The 20,933-nt window shown below is 36.8% G+C and overlaps 1 protein-coding gene across 15 annotated transcripts in view; it reads right to left on the minus strand.

The window, feature by feature from the left end:
* ttn.1 (titin, tandem duplicate 1) overlaps positions 1-20,933 on the minus strand; it is a 151,510-nt gene that overhangs the window by 130,148 nt on the left and 429 nt on the right. For 12 of the 15 annotated variants that reach the window (XM_083536196.1, XM_083536186.1, XM_083536184.1 and 9 more), the window contains exons 2-35: positions 18,634-18,734; positions 18,326-18,529; positions 17,962-18,249; positions 17,774-17,853; positions 16,589-16,809; positions 16,208-16,466; positions 14,016-14,168; positions 12,805-12,870; positions 12,440-12,698; positions 12,048-12,123; positions 11,410-11,631; positions 11,156-11,298; positions 10,820-11,010; positions 10,495-10,725; positions 10,160-10,395; positions 9,668-9,876; positions 9,417-9,581; positions 9,139-9,307; positions 7,354-9,050; positions 6,962-7,243; positions 5,937-6,203; positions 5,548-5,820; positions 5,185-5,448; positions 4,823-5,083; positions 3,069-3,329; positions 2,717-2,980; positions 2,378-2,638; positions 2,014-2,274; positions 1,663-1,923; positions 1,437-1,578; positions 1,182-1,354; positions 864-1,091; positions 352-636; positions 114-239 (exon numbers count right to left, since the gene is read on the minus strand). In XM_083536196.1, the coding sequence (XP_083392322.1) occupies positions 114-239; positions 352-636; positions 864-1,091; positions 1,182-1,354; positions 1,437-1,578; positions 1,663-1,923; positions 2,014-2,274; positions 2,378-2,638; positions 2,717-2,980; positions 3,069-3,329; positions 4,823-5,083; positions 5,185-5,448; positions 5,548-5,820; positions 5,937-6,203; positions 6,962-7,243; positions 7,354-9,050; positions 9,139-9,307; positions 9,417-9,581; positions 9,668-9,876; positions 10,160-10,395; positions 10,495-10,725; positions 10,820-11,010; positions 11,156-11,298; positions 11,410-11,631; positions 12,048-12,123; positions 12,440-12,698; positions 12,805-12,870; positions 14,016-14,168; positions 16,208-16,466; positions 16,589-16,809; positions 17,774-17,853; positions 17,962-18,249; positions 18,326-18,529; positions 18,634-18,724 (8,569 nt within the window). In that variant the 5' untranslated portion in view covers positions 18,725-18,734. The remainder of the gene's footprint in view (positions 1-113; positions 240-351; positions 637-863; positions 1,092-1,181; positions 1,355-1,436; positions 1,579-1,662; positions 1,924-2,013; positions 2,275-2,377; positions 2,639-2,716; positions 2,981-3,068; positions 3,330-4,822; positions 5,084-5,184; positions 5,449-5,547; positions 5,821-5,936; positions 6,204-6,961; positions 7,244-7,353; positions 9,051-9,138; positions 9,308-9,416; positions 9,582-9,667; positions 9,877-10,159; positions 10,396-10,494; positions 10,726-10,819; positions 11,011-11,155; positions 11,299-11,409; positions 11,632-12,047; positions 12,124-12,439; positions 12,699-12,804; positions 12,871-14,015; positions 14,169-16,207; positions 16,467-16,588; positions 16,810-17,773; positions 17,854-17,961; positions 18,250-18,325; positions 18,530-18,633; positions 18,735-20,933) is intronic. The other 3 variants (XM_083536187.1, XM_083536188.1, XM_083536182.1) reach the window with 1 other exon arrangement.

Consider the following 20,933-nt stretch of genomic DNA (forward strand, 5'->3'; position numbering starts at 1 on the left):
TCTAATAGACTAAGATAAAAGCCTCAAGGTCTATGAATATGTGATGTATATTTAGTACTATAGTGTAGTTTAATGAAGACTGAGTCATTATTTTTTTAATACATATGCCTTACCCTCTCCAGAAACAAGGCACTGGAATCTGGCAGACTCTCCCTCTTCAACAGATACATCATTTATAGAAGATGTTACTACAGGTGGAGACAGGGGAACTCCGACATCTGGAGAAACCACTTCCGAAACTGATGGAGAAATACAGACATTACCAACATGACTTTAAAGCAAAGCTATCGTTTGACCATTTTTATCAAAAGACGATTTACTGAGTTATTTTTTTTGCTTTTTCATGCATACCTTCCACATTGAGTACAGCTGAGCTGGTGGCCTGACCAACGTCATTTCTGGCTTCACAAGTGTACTGAGCTGCGTCCTCTGGGAAAACTTCTATGAGTAGAAGAGTGTGTTCGTTTCCTTCACTCTGGAACTTACACTTGAATCCAGGGGATAATGCCTGAGAGTTCTTATACCAGGAGACCTGGGGCTGAGGGATGCCGGTAACTTCCACTGAGAAGCGTGCAGGTTTTCCAGCCTCGACAGACAAAGGCTCCATATGCCTGATGATCTGAGGAGGCTCGGGAACTGAATTGTATTTAAAATTTATTAACATTTAGAGTAAATTCAATCAATTGCCAATAAAAATAAAATCTACAGCAAAGAACTACAAATTGACAAATAATATAAAAGCTTTAGTAATTACTTTACAGCACATTTAAATAATATTGCTGGCAAAACTAAAGTAAAGCTCTGAGATAACATGTAGGACTAAACGATAGCTGGATGAACTCTGGTAAAAAAAAAACACTCACTGTTGACTTGCAGATTTACTGTGCTCCTGTTCTTCCCAGCAATAAAAGTGTATTCCCCAGAATCACTCTGGTACGTTTCGGAAATTGTCATGCGATGCACCTTCCGGATGGTCACATAGTTGAATCGCTTCTCCTGAGAGAACTGGATCTCAATCCCATTTCTCAGCCAGCGACCTTCGATTTCATCCTCACTAACTTCAAACTCAAAAGTGGTTCTTTGCTTCTCAACTACCTAGATTGTGAAGAAAAAAAAAGTGAAATGGGAATGCACGGTTCAAATTATTTCCAGTTATTTTAAGTGTGATAATCATTTGACACTTGCCTTTATTTTTTTCTCAACTGGTTTAGAGATGTGAACATCCTTGCCCTCTACTGTGAGGTGAGCGGTGGACATGCTAGAGCCAGCAACCACAGAGTATTCACCGGCATCAGACATGCGAATGCTCTGGATCATCAAACGCTGAATGTACTTTTCTGTGGTAACTTTGAACCTAAAGATTTGTACCAGTATTAGCGACATTTTATATATATATATATATGATATCATATTATTGTATATTTCAGTTTCAGTACCTGTCAGATAATTCAAGTTCCTGCCCATCTTTTAGCCATGTGACCTGAACACTGGGTTCCGAGAGCTCGCATTCAAAAATGGCCTTTTTCTTCTCAGTCACCTTGATATCTTTTATGTGTTTTGTAAACTCAATGACACGAGCTATGGAGCAGAAAATGTGCATCATTATGATAGAACAAAAGAAAAACGAAACTGACTTTAGCGAAAACAAATTCTAAAACTCACCCTCAACAAACAGCTTTGCTGATGTTTCAGCAGATCCTGCCACAAACTTGTACTCGGCACTATCCCCAAAATGCACATTACGGAGAGTCAGAGTGTGAGTGAGCTGCTTGGAACGAATCTGGCATCTTTCAGTAGATCTGATCTCTACACCATTTTTCAGCCATTTGTGGGTGATACCCTCGTAATTTACAGTCACTTCAAATGTAACCGTGTCCTTTTCTGAAGCATTGATGTCTTGGAGCATGGAGGTGATCTGAATGGCTGGATGATTAAATAAAACGCAGGGATGTGTAAGTTATATTTGCTTCATAAACAACAAGCATGCATACTGAAAACTGTCAAATGACTTACGGCTAACGGTAAGGGTGGCCGAGACGCCTTCGTCTCCACAGACGAATGTGTATTCGGCAGCATCATCTTTGCCAGTGTTCATGATCTTTAGTTGATGCAGTTTGCCCTGCACAATGCTTCCAAACTTCTCGCTTGTTTCGATCTCAACTCCATTTTTCAGCCAGGTGGATGGGACGTTAAAATGCGAAACTTCACATTCAAATGTGGCCACTTGAGTCTCTGGAATCTCAATATTCTTCATTGGCTTTGTGACCCTCAAAGCTAAATAATTGGCAAAATGGACATTTATTATGGACATTGTAATAGACTAATAATAACTAAGGCATGCCTACTTTTACAGAATATTAAAAAACAGGTTACGTACATTCAAAATGTAGGTATGCACTGCAGTGCAAATGTCCAATGACAGCAGTGTATTCTCCTGCCATGCTCTCTTCCACACCCTGAATCACAAGCTTGTGGGCTTTTCTTTCAGAGAGTATTTTAATATTAGAGCTTAGTGTGAGTTCTTGGTTATTGAACATCCACTTAACTGGAATGTCATCATATGAGAGGCTCAACTCGAAAGAAGCAGTGCCACCCAGCAGTGATGTTACATCCTTAGGCTTCTTTACAACTTTGATTGCTACAAGAGATAGATTAACAATGAAAAGAACTCTACATGGACGCAATCATATAAAAGCATCTATGGAAAGATACTTACTTTCAACATTAAGTCTTGAATTAGCGGAGAGCTTTCCGAGTTTGAATCCATAAACAGATTCATCATGGGTGTTGCAATCTTTAATCCTCAGGGTGTGAACTGTGCCGTCGACTGTGATTTCATACTTGTCACTCGGAAGGATTTCAACTCCATTCTTGATCCACTGAGATCCTTTCACGTCCAAATGGGTGAGTTCAATACAGAACACCACGTCCTTTGTCTCAATGACAGTTTGGTTCTTCATGGTCTTTTTGATCTTAACGGCTATAAAATGGCATTTCATTATTAGTAGTCAGAAAACAAACACAAACCAATTCAACCAGAAAAATGATATAGCGACACTTGAACATACCTTCAACCTTTAGGTTAGCAGATGTCTTAGAGTTTGCAACCTGGTATGTGTACTCTCCAATATCTTGTGGTCTGCTGATTTCGATGACGAGGCTTCTTATGGTCTCGTTCTCTTCACTCCTGATATTGTCACTGAACTCAACGGGTTGTCCATTTTTAAGCCACTTTCCCTTAGCAGATGCGCTTGCAACTTCACACTCAAGCACAGCTGTCTGAGACTCTGCTACTGTCAAATCACAAAGTGGTCTGCTTATGGCACCACCTAGAGGGGGGGGGGGGGAGACAGTAAATCCTATTATCTTTACCCAATAATGTGAACACAATATAAACAGTTCAGTTCAATAAGTAATAATTTGGCTACTTTCTAGTTTTACTGAGTATCAAAGATATGAGCAACTTTGACTCTTTACTCAACTAAATTTTTTATTCAATTTACACTATATTGCCAAAGGTATTGGGTCACATGGTCATAAGTATAGTATGTGTTTTTTTAGCATTGCATTCCACATTCAGGCATAATTTGCTCTTAAAATTCCCTCCACTCTCCTGGGAAGATGTTTCACAAATTTTGGAGTGTTAATGGACATTTGTGTATATCAGCCACAAGGGTGTTACAAAAGGCAGGTACTGATGTAGGTAAGGAGAGGAGGCCTGGGGTACAGTCAGCATTCCAATACAGAAACATCCCAAAGGTGTTCAGTAGGGATGAGTTTAGAGCTCTATAGCAGGCCACTTAAGATTTTCCTCTCCAAAGCATATAAAACAGATCTTCAAGAAGCTCACTTTGTGCACAAGGGCATTGCCATGCTGGAACAGGTTTGGGTTTCCAAGTTTAAGTAAAAGCAAAATGTTATTATAGCGCATCTAAAGACGTCCTGTACGATTGAGTGCCTCCAGATTTGTGGTAACAGTTTGCAAAAGAACCACATATAGCAGGAAAGGTCAGGTGACCTAATACTTTTGGCAATATAGTGTATGTACATTTTACTCCACTATAATATATATGTCCTTTTGCAGCTCTATTGAAGATGTCATTAAGGCTCAACACTCCCCTGTCCACATCTGCTGCCTGTGAGTGACTGCTGGCCTCATTTCCATTCCAAGAAGAGCTTGAATAAATTGGAAAATTTTTGCGATCCAGCTTTTCTTGAAGTTGAATATAAATTTTGCCCCCTCTGAGACTGGGAGGTGACGGTCAGCTCTAAATATTTGGTTTAACATTATCTAAAATTATTTTCTTTCATTTTATTTGTCCATTGAATATTAATGATTCTTATTCTTTGGTACTTTATACTGTAAATGAATATGTTAATTGAAAATTATTTTCTGAACAATTGCTTTACTACTTTGTCTTTTATTGACTGACTTGTTTAATCTGTCTTTCATTCTGGCATGTTGAAGAGGATGTTGTGTTGATCTTTCGGTTAATGCAGGGTTGAGGTGTACAATTTGATTTGTATTTTAGTGACTGAAACCTCAAAAATGAACTGTTTTTGGCAATAACATGCGTCTTGGTGTTGAGGACTAGCGCATCTTTGAGCCTACATTCAATATAAGGCACATACTCAAGTACTATTCAAATCAGACACTCTTAGACTTTTTAGAGTTAATGGAGTAAGCTTTGCAGAAGAGTATATATACTTTTACTCAAGGATGATTTTCAGATACTCCTCACACCGCCAAAAGGTAAAACATAGCAATAGACATAGTTCAAGAATGGGCTTTAAAATCAATTATAAAGACATTCTTTTATACCTGAAACGATAAGCTTTGCACTAGATGTCTTCTCTCCAGCAGCAAAGACGTACTCTCCCTCCTCATCTTTCATGGCATTAAGGACAGTGAGGCTATAGTGGGTACCTTTGCCCTCAATTTTATACTTAGGACCAGCCTTTAGAGGTTGATTCTTAAATGTCCAGAGAGCATCGATTCCAGGATGAGATACTTCAACCTTAAATGTGACAGTCTGAGTCTCTGTACAAATGCAGTCTTCCATGTGCTTTACAATGCTGATTTCTGAAAACCACAAGAATATAATTTAATGTGTTATTATTCCTTTTAAAATTGTTTATAGATGACAAAGAATGATTGTTTTCTCAAATCTACTCAGGACATACTTTGAACTGTCAGATTGCACGTTGAATCAACACGGCCAACGACCATCTTATATTGTCCTTCATCAGAAGCAAAGGTCCTGTTCAACACTAGTCGCTGTTTAGAACCTTTTGCGACCAATTGGACTCTGTCGTTGGGTAGCACCAGTTTGTCATTATGATACCATTTCACTGAGCTAACATCAGCTGCAGTTATCTTGGCCTCAAAAACAGACTTTGTACCCTCTACTGAAGAAATGTCCTTTAATTGAGTCAAAAAGTCGATAACTGTAAAAAAAAAAAGGAAAGAAAAAAGATTAGATTTATCCACTCAAATATTCCCATATTACACAAAACAATTCTATATTTATTACTTGTAAAATTTACCTTGAACCACGAGCTTTCCACTTGTGGAAATGTCTTGATTGGGGACAACAAAGGAGTACGTGCCAGTATCGTCTTTATTAGCGTCTTCAATTAGAAGCTTATAGTTCAGTTTGTCGATTACAATATGAATTCTGTCTGTTGCAGAAATGGCCTGACCATTCTTCATCCAAGTTCCTTCCACATTTTCCTGAGAGAATCGTACCTCCAGTTGGGCAATATCCCCCTCACATATCGTTAAGTCAGACAAACCTTGCAGCAGTGTAACTGGACGCACTAGAGTAAAAAAATATAAAAAAATATTGTTATGAAAAAACACAGAGGTTAAAATCCTTTTTTTTTTCTTAGAAGTACAGTTTTAAATCGTATGGCCCCCTTCCAAAAATACTCACATTTCATTTTTAGGGAAGCACTTGTTTCCAGGTCACCCACTTTGAAAGTATATTTGCCTTGGTCCTCTCTTTTCACATCTTTAACCGATAGGCAGTGACGACCACGGCGGGAGGACATAACATATTTAAGACTCGGAGATATCATTTTGTTTCCAAAAAACCAAAAGCCTTCAGCATCTTCACGGGACACTTCACACTCAAACTCTCCTGCAAATGACTCAGGCACTTCTGTATTCTCAAGGTTCTTCAGAATTTCAAGTGGTTCACCTATGTGACAAATAAAATAAATCAACGATACAGAGAATAAATAAGAACTTTGGAAATAAAGGAAATGTTGTTTACAATGGTTCAATATTTACAATGGTTAAATGCTATTTCTTGAATGAAGGAGGGATAGAATGAATTAATTTATGAATAAATAAATCAAATGTTTTTCTAATGCAAACATTTGTTATACAAATAAAATAAAGTGGGACTAAAATAAGCTAAAATAAGTGGGACAGTAAAGTAGATCATATCTATCTTTAGAAAACTAAATAATAAATGTAAAACCTACACACATACATGCACTTACATACACCTCTGTATTACCCATAAGAGGTCTAACAAATGTAAACTATTTTATTTAATTTGTCTATTTAATAATTTTTTTAATTGCTATTTCATCAATAGTTTAATTTAATCAATATAATAAAAAGTGTATTGCATTAATTTGATTAATTCTAATAAATGTTTATATTTTTATATATTATTTAAGCAAAAAAAATGTTTAATGTAAACTGTTGCTGTTCATAAATGTTAATAATATAAACGCCATTTATAAAAAATGACAAACACTAACTGTAATAAATTGAACCGAACCATGACTTAAAAACTGATGTACGTACCGAACCGTGTACCGTTACACCCCTGATATATACATATATTTATAGATTTATATAAAATAATATATAAATCATATATGTAATATAATTATACATATATACATTTACAAATTTTGATCAGTTAATTTTTAACAGCATTACCTTCAACATAAAGTCTTGCAGTTGTCCGTATCTGGTCATCATCAATGACTACACAGCTGTATTCTGCTTCATCGCTCATGTTAATGATCAGCACAGACATGAAATGTACTTTTCTGTCAGAGTGCATCCTGTACTTGTCTCCAGAGAAAATCTCTTCATTGTTCTTTAGCCATCTGACCTTGACAAAAGGCTCATTAGTCTCACATTCGAAGGTCACCATGGTGTCTTTTTCTTTGCTACTTTGATCTTCTAGCATTTGAGTAAATGTTATAACTTGTTTTCCTGAAATGAATAAAACAAGCAATAATGTAGGTGTTAGTAACATAAAAAAAAGCAATGAAGAAAGTATTTTAAATATTTAGCCATTCTTTAATTACTGCTAAAGAAATTACCTTGAATAAGTAAGAATGCATGGCTTGAGGTCTCTCCTGCAATGTTCATGGTTTTGACCATGATACTAGCAGAATCTTCAGTAGACACATCTCTAATGACAAGTTCACAGACATGGTCTTCAGGCCAGTACCAATAAATCCGGTCAGATTTTTCCAGCAAGATTCCATTTTTGAACCATTGACATTCTGGATCTGGTCTACCAACAACTCTGCAACGGAAACGCACTTCATCACCTTGGGCAACCGTCTGACTCTGAATACGTTCCAGAATCTTTGGAGCCTCCATGCTGGGTGAAAGTACTATTTTGTCCGGTTTGAATTTGGGAATGGTCAGTTTTTGTTCCTCTTCTTCTTTCATCTTTTCAGCCTCGGTTAATTCTTTGGTATGATGAAGGAGTTCATCTTTTCTCTTCCTGAGCATACCTTCATAGGATTCGTCCCTCTTACGGGATTTTAGTTCAACTGCAGTAATCGCTTCATAATAGCCTTCCTGGGTCCTGCGTTTAAATTTGCTTCTTAGCTCTTCAGATTCCTCTGTTAACTTCTCGTGGATTACCCTCTCCGTTTTCTTCAGCTTCACCACCTCTTTTAACTCTTTGGAGGTTTCTGAGGATTTTTCAGGTTTAACAACCTCAAAGGGGACCCTGCCATGCTCTTGAACAGTGGCAGCAGGCTTGATTTCTGGAGCCCGGCGCAGAACTGTACGGAAGTCCTCCCTCTGTTGAATCTCAAACTTCACCACATGCTCCACTACACCTTCAGGGTTTTCTGCCACAACTTTGACATCTCCAGAATCATAAGATTTGCAATCTACAATTTCAAGGTAGTGAATGCCATCATATAGGAGTCTAAATCTTTTGCTCTTGCGAATAAGCTGTCCATTTAGATACCAGTTAACTTTTGGGTTTGGGTATCCAGTTACTCTGCAACGGAATTTTGCAGTTTCTCCTTCCAGGACTCTAATAGGCTCTGGAAGCAGGACAATCTCAGGCTTAGTTTTTTCTGTTGTTTCATCTCCAGTAACTCCAGCAGGAGCGCCCTCATGAGCAAAGCGCTCAATTTCATCTATTCTCGGCCCCCTCCGACCCTCAGGCAACTGACTTTCCTCGACAAGGCTCTTCTCATCTTTTACAATCAGAGTGGCTGAGGTTTGGTCAACACCAAATTTGTTGGTAGCTCTGCATGTGATGACACCACTGTCTCTCGCATAAGCGGCTTCATAGTCAAGACTGCAATAACCAAATTCATTGATCATGCGCAGTCTGTTAGCAGCTTCCAGGGGCTTGCCATCGTGCAGCCACTCAACAACAATCGTGGGATCACCAATAGGGATGAGTCTGCATTCAAAATGCGCAGGACCAAACTGTTTAAGTCTGACTGATGTCAGTTTCTTTTTGAACTGAGGCTTCTGCTGCTTCTCCTTGTCATAAAGGTCACCCTCCTCCCACTGTTCCTGTCCATAACGGAGATGCAGCGGCTCCAATTCTGGAGCAGAAATTTCCTTGGCTTTATAAGTTCCCTTAGGAATAATAAGTCTTCTCTCTGGTTGAGGTCCTACTGCCTCCACTTCAACATTGACTTTGCAGCGAGTTGTATCCCGGCCTGCTTTGTTAATAGCTGTAGCAGTATACCATGCACTATCCGAACCAGTACTCTGGTTGATCTTGAAGGAAGCCTCCCCCTTGCCACCACCAATTCTAGAAATAAGCAGAATTGCATGTTCAAACCCTTCAATTGTTCAAATTCATATGTTTTTGGTTCTTTTCTTTATTTTAAAATACCCACCTGATGTTTGGATGCTTTTGTGGGGTGATAATATCACTGTTCTTCAGCCAAACAATGTCAGGAAGGGGAGAGCCAATTGCTCTAACAGCCAATTCAACCAAGCTGCCTTCTTTAACACTGATGTTCTTTAGCTTCTCAACAAACTGAGGCCTCACCAAGTTTTCTTTAGCTAAAAATGAATATGAAATAGTAATATTTAAATATTTCCAAAGATATTCTCACCAGAAAGTAAAACGTCTTAAAAAAGGGTTGAAAATGCACATTCAAAAAGAACAGACCTTCAACAGTGAGAGTCATAGAAACAGAGGTTTTTCCAGCTCTGTTCTGAGCAACGACTGTCCATTCTCCAGAATCATGAGGCATAGCGGGAACCACAATCAATGACTGAGTTCCGTCTTCCTTCACCACAATCTTGTGGGTGTAGTCATTTACGATTTGTTGTCCTGATTAAAAGAAAAAAAAAACATTTAGCTTTCTTTGTTTTAGTGTTTAATTTAGATGAGCCTCTTTAGGATGTTTTTATACATACCATTATGGAACCAGTAAGTTTCAGGCATGGGCCTTCCTACAACTTTTAGATCAAATCTTGCGGTTTGCCCCTCAGAGCACTTAAAGGAAGATGGCTTTGTGACAAATACAGGTTTATAAAGCTTTTCAAGATAGGCTTCATCAGTCTCATCCAGTCTGCGAGCAGGTGAACGTCCAGGAGAACGACTGGTAGAGCGTGGTGATGTGGATCTGAATTGTATCAAAACCAGAATTTCTCAGTGAGAGCAACTCAACATGGGTTAAAATATTCTATATTTAAATATCTATACAGCTTAAAAACTCTTGTTCTGTTATTCAAAATTTGCATTTTTTTTTAGTTTGTATGTTAAATATAAAAATATTAAAATATCATGTCTAAATAATGTATTGCTTATAGTACTTAAGCAAATCAAACTAGGAAATTTACCTAATTTTCTACATTTTGCATGCACTTTCACCCGACACAATGTTTCAGTGATAAACTGGAGCATACCTGATCCTCTGAGCTGTTTCTGGTTGACGGTATCGTGGTACTGTCTCAGATAATTCCACATGCAGCTTTCCAGAGCTGACAGCATTACCCTTAATGTTGCTTATCAGAGCAGTGTAGATTCCCTCATCCTCTGGCAGCACCACAGGAAGACGTAGACTGGCTCGACCATCACTAAGAACCTCCATTTGATAATGGTCTCCATGTCTTATGCGTTTGCCATCTTTAAACCAGGCAATCTGCAAAATAAGATTATATAAATATGCTTGGAACAGGTTACGACTTTTAAAAAATAGGAGACGCTTACATGTTTAGATAGTGCCAATAGAGTTGCCTACCTTAGGAAGTGGAGTTCCGGTCATTCTAAAGTGCAGTGTAGCACTCATTCCTTCCCTGAGCTTGTAATTTTTCACGGGAGTTGTAAAAACTGGGGATACACACTCATGCTCGGAAATGGTTATGTCCATTTGCTTCCCGTCTTCAGCCAACAATTTCTGGTATGTGATCTTAAGAAGATGACATTCAATCTCATACATGAACCTCTGCTCAACAGAAGATATTTGGAACTCCTATGAAATGACAGAATCATTAGATTTGGATATAATAGCCCAGCATGTTAAAGTAAATCAATAAAGAAATTTTGTAACACAATGGTTTACAAACCTCCTCAGATGTGAAGGTCTGCATCATTTGTGTTTTCTTAGCCATCTTCCTCTGGATGATAAGTTGCTCTTTTTCAAGTTCATTTGTAAATACAGGTGGAACATCACCGGCTTTGGGCTCCAGTGTCACTCCTGTAGTCACTTCAGTCATATATGTTACTTCATGTTCTTTTATGTAAGCTTCATAGGCCTCTGTAATAAAAGATATATTACATCATATTATAATATTCATACATATTATTTATATATAAGTATGTATGTATGTATGTATGTATGTATGTATATATGTATTTATTTATTTATATGCATGTAGCAACACAATGGTCATATGACCAACCTTCATTAAGCAGCAAAGCTGATGCAGATTCCTCTCCAAGCTTGTTCCTGGCAAACACTATGTATTCTCCAGCATCATCAGAAAATGTCATAGAAATCTCCAATTTGCATTGGCCTGTTTCTTTATTGTAAGCGACTTTATATCTGTTAGGGCAAACAAAAAAAATTATATTTATATCCATGTTTCAAACAATTCACATGACTGAAATTTTTTATAACAAGATAATTTCTTGTAAAAATTAATAAATAATAAACCTGTATCCAGTAGTCAGTGGTATTCCATTCTTTTTCCAGTAAATGTGAGGTTTGGGACTTCCTCCAATCTGGCATTCAAAGACAACACTATCACCTTCTACCAGTTTCTGCACTGTGGGCTTCTTCACAAAGAATGGAGCCACACCTGCTCCAGTGTCTACTGACTCAAATACAGCACTGACTTCAGTTCTGGTTTCTTGAGTTCTGATATCAGCTGCAATTCTGGAATAAAAATTGCACAAATAAACAAATTGCAAAGTTAACAAAGAAATCACTATCGCCTACTGGTTCTGCAAACAAAATCTTTTCATTCGATATGTTCAAACTCTGCACACCAAGATTAGTACATATATTTTTTTAGCAATACTACATGCTACATTTGACCAAATCCCATCACTGATCACAAAGCCAGGAAGTGGTCCAAACTGTGGCCTTTTCTAGAAACTAATTACATTTAGAATATAATTTTGCTCAAATAGATGTAGACAATCTTTATAGAATCAAAAGTATGAATCATACAACACAGCAGGAAGTTCTATATAATAAGACAGCCTTTATGAGCAATACAAGTCAGAAAGCAAGTTAAAAAGTAAAAAAAAATGAATAGAAACAGTACAATAACTGCATAGTACACTCACTGTTTTTCTTGCATAGATACTTCGACATGTTCAGAAATAGCAGTCAAATCCTCCCGACTCTCAATTTCTTCTGAGACTGTAAAAAAAAAAAGTACATAATAAATAAATAAATCTATCTAAACAATAAATATTGTATAATGCCAGTTTATTTCTATAGGGCTTTTAACAACAGACATTGTCTCAAAGCAGCTTTACAGAATTTAACAGTGAAGGTGAAAGGTGTGTGTTTATCCCTGATGAGCAGCCATGGCGACTGTGGCAAGGAAAAACTTCCTTAGATGTTATGAGGAAGAAACCTTGAAAGGAACCAGACTCAAAAGGGGAACCCATCCTCATCTGGGTAATATCAAGGCTCTAGGGTGACTCCAACCCTGTAAGAATGTTATTCTTACCTTGCACAAGCAGGTAGCAGGAGGTGCTGATTGTTCCAGCCTCATTTGTTGCAGTGCAAGTAAAACGTCCACTGTCCTCAGCAAAGGCCTCACGGATCATTAAACGAGCATATCCTTGCTCATATGTGATCTGGAAGTCGATAGAGCTTTCAATCCTGTAGTCCTCTCTAAACCATATAATGCCTGGTGACGGGTAGCCTGTGATTTGGCACTCCAGAGTCACAGACTCTCCTTCAGTAACAGTCTGGTTCTTCAAGCCCTGAATAACAGGAATGAAAATGGAGTTATTTTAAGTGTAGAAAAAATGGTAGAAAGCCAACCTGTTGAAATCCGTTCTTTGAAAGTCACTGAAATGAAATACTTACAGCCACAACTGTTGGTGGCATCACCTGCATTCGTGTATGCGAAGGGATCATTGCATCCTCCACGGCCTGCAAAATATTTAGGACATTTAGACCTTTGTTTTAGCAATGATACAGATGACGGGATGATGGAAAGGAAGAAAATAATTCATTTTTACAGTTAAAATGGCAGATGGAAAAAACAAAGAAAAGGTACTGTGGAAACATGCTTGCTGAGTGGAGGCAGTGTGGAGCTCGATTACTGAAATGAAGCTTTGATGTCAGATCAAATTATAATGCCGACATCCACATAAAAAATGAAAATCATGTGTCTGTATCATTTATTTCTAAGGACTGATCAAACCAGTGACAGCACCATAACCACCATAAAGTGTTGGGTTTATTCTTGTATAAACACAAAATACATTTGTCTAATAGAGATCTTAACATAATGGCTGTGAGCCCTTTAGGGGTCTGGGGTTTAATTTTTGAGTAGTTATATTGAGGGAAATCTTCACCCACAATTAACAACATATTTATCATTCATTTTAAGGTTTTAAAACTATTTAGTTGTTTGACTGGTCACTTGAATTGAATGGATTTATTCCAAAGATCAATAACTCAAAAAATAGCTTTAAATGATGTCAACTTCATTGTAATATGTTCTGTCAGGAGAAATGAATAAAGCTTTTAAAAGAAAACACACTAATAGAATGTTGAAAATTCAAAATTCTGTATAATGGAAATGTATGATTGATATAACAGTGGGGATAAGTACAATCTCAGTCTCAGTTTTGTACTGTCTCAGAAATAACCTGCTGCTCTTCCGACAGTTATAATTTCTGATGTAATTTGAAGGACTATATAATTAGGACTCTATAGACTATATAGTATAGTTGTTAACCATCCTTATTAAGACATTAAGTATGATAAATCAGGATTTTGTATATGAAGCACACATCCTTAGTTACCTTACAAATAATATATTGTAATATATTGGTACCATTTTTTTTTCCAAAGTACAAAAATTACAATAGAAAATAAAAGTGCAACACATCAAAATGATCCAAAACAGCAAAATATCAATCGATCCATGCTTAATGCTAAAACAAAGTGAAAAGAAAAACAGGAAGCCGACAAGGTGAAAGCAGTGTATGACTGCGATGCTCTTTAGCCAAACTCTCCAAAGTGTGACATTGATAGTGAGGTGTTTGTTTCACACATTAGTTAGCTACCTCCTCAATACAAGCCCAAGTTTCAAAGTTAGGGCTGGTGTCCGGTGCTGTTTGCTCTGCTAGAGCACCGTCGAGAAAACTGTCATCATTTTCATGAAAATGTTCTTCTTCTGGAATCATCAGCATTGCAGTGTCCTCAACATCTGATTTCATCTATAGTTTCCAGACATTTGTATTGTATAAACTTTGCTTAATATCTACAATGAATAAAACCATTTAAACCCAACACAGACCAGTGTACCTCCACTTCATCCTCAGGTAGAGCAGAATTAGTGGTGGTCAGTTCATTGAAAACATTGCCCATACTGTCAACACTGCTTCCAGTATCCTCCCTTTGCTCATTATTGTTTGCAGTATCAGGTGTACTAGTAACCGAGTCTGCAAATTCACCCTCACTGCTAGCATAGTCAGCAACATCATCATTATATTCACAGGTGTTTTCAACACTGTCTTCCCTAAAGCTATTTTTTGCAGACTCATCATTTGGCTGAATAAATATCTAGTGGGGGAAAAGGAACAAAATAAAACTGTTAAGAAAAAAATATTATTATTTTACTATTTTTTATAAAACAGCATCACAGAAATCCAGGTGTAGCTCTAGATCCTTATTATACAAGCCAGTATGGTACTTTTTCAAATTTTATACCTTTCCATAAGTGAGTTTCTTCTTTCATGCATGAAATATTTTTTTCTGGTACATGGCCAATTCAGTATATATTCAATTAAGTATTTAATGGGTGATTAGAATCAGCACACTTGAAGCATTAATTATTTTTTTACAACTGAACAAAATGTCTGTATTCTTTTAAACAGAAATTGTCAAAACAATCTTGTATTTTATTTTATATTGATTTTATTTAAGCTTGGTTGTCAACTTGCCATTAAAAGCATTAACATATTAAAAGCAATACAAATGTACACAAGTTGCTTCAACTTGCATTTTCAAATGCACTATTCAAGAAGCAGCCACTATAACCTTTATATAATGTCAAAAATTAAAGCTAGTGAAACCTATGTGGCTTTTGCATTTTTAAAGAACATTTATATACATAAATATACTGAATATTATATTTATAAATAATAAGCAAACCATTTAATTAAGAAAGTTTTTTATCAGATTATTCGATTAGTAAAATAATCGTTAGTTGTAGACCTAATATATATAATTTTCGTCTTTTGTTTTCTTTTTCTTTTTGTTTGTTTGCTTGTTTCTGCTCAAGGCAAGCCTCAGACCAAATTATTCTGAGAGATAGATATAAAATCAATTCTTGGTTAATTTCATCCTTAAAGAAAAAACTAATGAAATATAAATAATAATAACAGTTTGTGTGACTGCCCCTCAATAATTTCTACTTCCTACAAAACCTCACTTTCTTGTTTTCTGTTGGTTCACACTTCCAAAATTGTTAAAGCTAAGTGGGAAAATATTTCGCTAACAGCTTTTCTTTTTTTAAACAATTTTTTATTTTTAGCTGACCATTAATGGCTTGATATGACCTAAACCTAAACAACTGGTCTATTTTTTGTAAATGTATTTATCATTAGCAGGTCAGGGTTACAATGGTAATGCAAGGAATCTATGAAAGGAGCCTTGGGAGCAAAGTGTCACTATACCCTGAATTCAGTTTTATTTAAATCATAATTAAAATTGTCCCAGCAGATACCTTTAAAGAAGCATTTTAAAGTTTAGGTAACTGATCATTATGTGGTCGAGGTGGTAGTTCAGTGGTTAAGGCATTGTACATTGGCGCAGAAGGTCATGAGCTCAAATTCCAGCCACACCAAGCTGCCACTGCTCGGGCCCTGAGCAAGGCGCTTAGCCCCATAGCTGCTCAGTCGTATTTTGGGGAGGTGGCAGCTCAGTAGACCATCCTTGGATCGTAAGATGACCATAATTGTAAACAATGAAGAACACAGAATAATCGGAAGCAGAAACAACTCCATCGACTTTCCTTGAAAAGCAAAACCAGTTTACCTTTTCAATAGACAAATCAACATATTTACACCTGACACAGTATTACAAACACAATGCCTTGATTCAGAGAATAAACCGTCATTGTTATGTCTTATATACTGTATGTCATTGCTGCATATGTATTTATTTTATTCTATTTGCAGGCGTGATTCACAGCATCTGAGGTGTTATACCACTAGGGGCAGCAAATATTCAACTATAGGAAATCAATTCTCACCTCTTTGATAATAGCTCCACTGATCTGTTGGTGCATGGCAAAAGAGCCCTCCCACTGTTCCTTCTGGATGTGTGTGGAAGAGGTCTGGACATATGCGGGTCCTGTAGTCATGGTAGTGTAGCTGGATTCTGCTACATATCCTTCTTGCTTCCATGGAGGCAGAACATCCGTAGCCTCTGTGACATACTTGCGTGTGGTTAATGGAGATTTGACAGGTCTGATAGGGGACACAGAAACTCGTGAAGTTGGGGAACCAGCCCTAAAAGAAAAAATAAAACAAATTTAAAATTAAGCATTATTTATTTTTTTTATTATTATACACTTTATTGAAAATTTATGGACCACCTTGGTTGATAAGGTACTTTAGGAAATATCCTTTACCTCACAGGGGTGGGAGTTGGAGCCTTCACGTGTCTTACGGGGGAAGGTGACTGGTGACGAGCAGCTGCAACCTTTGAAGCTGCCGAAGGTGGTGTCGGGGACATCGAGGTTGGTTTTCCAGGCACACGAGGGGGTGTTTTGTGAGCCAAATGCTGAATCTCAACACCTCCCTCCATTTGCATGTCTATCATGGCTGACGACTCAAAGTGAGTCTCTACTTTCTGTGAATGAAATATAAGGCTTGATTAGTCACTAATAATTTTTTTTAGGACAAAAGACAATTAGAAATGATTATCTGTAATCTAGGGGTGACCCAGAATAGATGAAGATTCGAGCCAATTGGTTATATTAAAAGTTTGATTTCACATAAAACTACATATTTTCTCCCAAAAAGATAATAAACAGCCTATTATGATTATTGCTGTGAAGATGAACGTGAAAATAAAGAAGCTTTATTAATTAAATGTTTTGACCTGTGTGAATAAATCCAACCCCATTACAGATTTAAGTTTCCCTTCCCATGATCTGTGAGAGACACAGGAGCATCTTGGCAGCAGGGACTTAATTATTTAACAATGTCTGAGAGAATCTGTAAAGATATATTCTGTTCTAATTTATTTCTGTAAGTAATTTTTTTAGATTAGAGCTTAGAAAGCCGAGAATTCAATCTGATTTGCTGACATGTGAAATGCAAATCCTGTTTGCAGTGCGGCCTTTCTTCAGTTATTAATGCAATTTTTAGTTTTTATTATTGATCAAAATTTTTTTTAAAGTTTTTCTTCTACATTTTTGTGTGATGTTCTGTACATCATAGATTTAAACTGTTATGAGGAATCATTTTACAAATGTTTATCCACATTGCTTTTCATTTCAGCTTTAAAAAGATAAAAAGCCATTGTCAAATCTGTCTTATCACACGACAGGCAGTTTTGCTCGCTTTAATATAAAGTTGTTTCTGTGTGCACTGTGTGTAAAAGAAACACAGACTAGGTGACTATGGGCGAGACTATTCTGATTTACTGTGTAAACCCTTATTTGGAAACTCCCCTACTGTAATCACATAACATATTAACAGTATGTGTTTCTAATGCACATTTGAGCAAATCTGGAACATAAAATCAAATGTAAAAATAGTTTTTTTTTATAAGATTATTTAAATACAGCATTTGTTTGGATTCCTGTTACCTTTTCCAGCTTGGTTTGTGAAACCTGAGCGGTCGAAACAACTGTCTTGGTCTTCTTAGCAGGCACTGCAACTTCTTCACCTGAAATAACACATAGTAAAGTGTACTGTACCACACTGATGTAGAAACGCTAAACGAGTATGTTTAATATAAATGATTAATGGGTTAAATAGGCATCCATGAATTTACCATGAACCAGTAGTTCTGCAGTTGAAGTGGCACGTCCACTGCTGTTGGATGCGATTACTGAGTATGTACCAGAGTCTTCAGGAAAAGCCTCGGCAATCAACAAACTGTAGAGGTCTCCATCTTGAACAATCTGAAAGTCAGCGGAGCTTTGAATCTCAGCTCCTTCTCTGTAAAACTTCACCACAGGTGTAGGGATTCCTGTCACACGGACATCCAGTCTCAATTTGCTTCCTTGTCTCACAGTCATGCTTTGTAGTCTCTGAATAAAGGTCGGCAGCGCAGTTTCCGCTGTACAGAAAAAGCTGGTTTAGTACTTCAGTTAGGACATGCTATTTTATTAATAACAATAGACTGAATTAGCCACCTGTAACCAGGAGTTCAGCAGTGCTAGTGGCTTGTCCAGCTCCATTGGTGGCTCTCACTGAAAATCTTCCACTGTGTGCGGCTGTCACGGCGGGGATCCTCAGAACAGCGCGGCCTTCGCTGAACAAGATCTGAACGCCGGGCAGAGCGGCAGCAGAAAGAACCTGACCATCACGAAACCAGCTCACCTCAGGAACTGGGGTACCTGAAGAGAACAAAGAATGTAATTTAACCAAAAGGGAGCTGAAAACTACATATTATTTTATAAGATCATAAAATAAAGAAAGATCTTAAACCTTTCGTCCTTACCACTAACTTGAACTTCGAACGTTGCGGCACTACCCTCAAGTGCCACAACGCTCTGAAGCGGCTGTGTAAACGTTGGCGCCTGTGTCGTCATGGTAGGCACCCTGGAAAATATAACAATAAGGCATTCATAACTTTAAACCTCAAAACATTTTTATGTTAAAAACAGTGATTGCAAAAGACCAAAAAAACGTCCACAGTGTTGATATTTATTTTCGTCACATGACAATATGAATTATAGGCAGCCTATTTTTAGCTGGCGTGAAATTCAACTGACTAATCACTGGGTGTCGTTCCTTCCACCCTGCTGCACCTGGCTCTGAGCAGCCTGTCATCTGAGAGACCAGTGGCTCCAAAAGGTCCGTGTGTCAATTCAAACACCTAAACTCGACAGCATATAGACGTGTAAGTGCAACTGTAAGAAGTGATTTCCGCCTGTGAAACTAATTACCGATCCAAATGCAAATACTTAAGGGATCATAATTAAGAAAAGCCTTCACATTTAGAGAAAAATTTTTTGTGTACAACTATTAAGCTTTAAACATGTAATTGCATTTATATTACATTTTAGACAGTATACTATTCAAGCATCCAGCTTTTTGAGAACGAGTGACTGAGCTGAGCTGAACAATCTCTTAAATTACCCAAAAACATGTTTACAACATACAGTAAGACACAGAGTAATTGTTATATGTTCAACTCTAACCATTATAAAACAATGGCATACATAAATACTTGAAAGTTTTGGTTACAGTCTCACGACAGGACAGAATGTCAGCAGGTGCCACTCAAAAAAAGCAACAAGTATACAAGCTTAAAATAACAGCTGTTGTGCGAACTCCTGCTAACCTTTCTAACCATAATACCTTACTTTCATTCAAATCTGGTCAATGTATATTTGCATAATTTGAGACTAAATTACTTTTCCGGCTAAACAAATATTGGCAAAATTCTATTTAAGTATATTATTGGCATAAAATAACAAATTAATATGATTACTTAAAATGCCAATTGGTGAGAACTTAAAGAAGCATTAAGGCTCATTGGCACATCCCCCCACCAAATCTTAAATTCTCTGAAAATGCATCCAGCACCAAATTTAAGTAAGGTCACCAGGCTGCAAATATAACCTGTGCTATATTGAGGAGTAATGCAATATCCTAACATGTACATTTATTAACTAGCAGTTTGAATAGGCGCTTTAAAACTGTCCATTATCAACATGGGATTTATTTTTTTAGTTTAATTTATTAGACAGTTTTGTTAGCAATAGCAATAAGATCAATGAGGATAATTTAAATAAAAAATAAATAAAAAGAGAAATTATAATAATGATCATATTTGTTTATTTCCTATTTAAATATGGTAATGAGAAAGAATAATAATAATAAATTACTCTGCACAAATTCCTATTGCAAGGACCTATTAAACCTTATTAGAATACCAAAATGGGATTTATTACTAAAAAATAAATAAATAAATAAATAAATAAATAAATAAATAAATACTAAAATTTAAATTTATGAAATGTAACTTAAAATGTATCTTCTTTGAAAAACTGAAATATTCCATCTTTTAATAACAACCAAAATTAATCAATTAGATCAGTAGAAATCAAGGACGCAAAATAATTCTCAAAACCATCTGCTCTCAAAAGATCATTAGTTATTTAGCATGCTTGAACAATACCACTAATACTGCACTGCCATCAAATATGGTTGTCAGCCACCACTTAGAAATAAACAGCAACAATTTACATTCAGCCAAATATTTAAAGACATCCAATTACTTGTATAAAATGCATGTACACTCTTTATCATCCACCATTTAAGTTGGGTCAACAGGTGAAGTCCAAGCTCATCTCCTGGACAATGTTTGAAATTGTGCATAACCAACAAGCATAATTGGTTTTTTTAATAACCACAAACAGATATATTTCTCCGAAAACTGTATGGTATGTGTTATATATGATGATTGATGTTGTATCAGACAGAAATGGCCATCTCCAAAAATAATCAGTCCCCTTGCTTGATTGACAGTCACCATGTGGCACATAGCTGGAGGTGCAACTGATAGCCCTGCTGCTGATTCCCTTAAAAAGACATCGTGGCCGAGCTGGGACACCACTCTAATGCTATCACAGGCTATTCTTGGCTTTTCTCAAATCACCATCGCACCATATAATAACCTTGAACTTTGAAAATCAGGTAATTATTTTCTGAAACTGTTATAAAAGAAAAAAGTTAATAAATAAATCAAAGCAGCCTGTCAAAACCCCTAAAACACCACATAAGAAGACTAAA

The sequence above is a fragment of the Silurus aristotelis genome, assembly GCF_946808225.1.
Source record: "Silurus aristotelis genome assembly, chromosome: 3".
NCBI lineage: Eukaryota > Metazoa > Chordata > Actinopteri > Siluriformes > Siluridae > Silurus > Silurus aristotelis.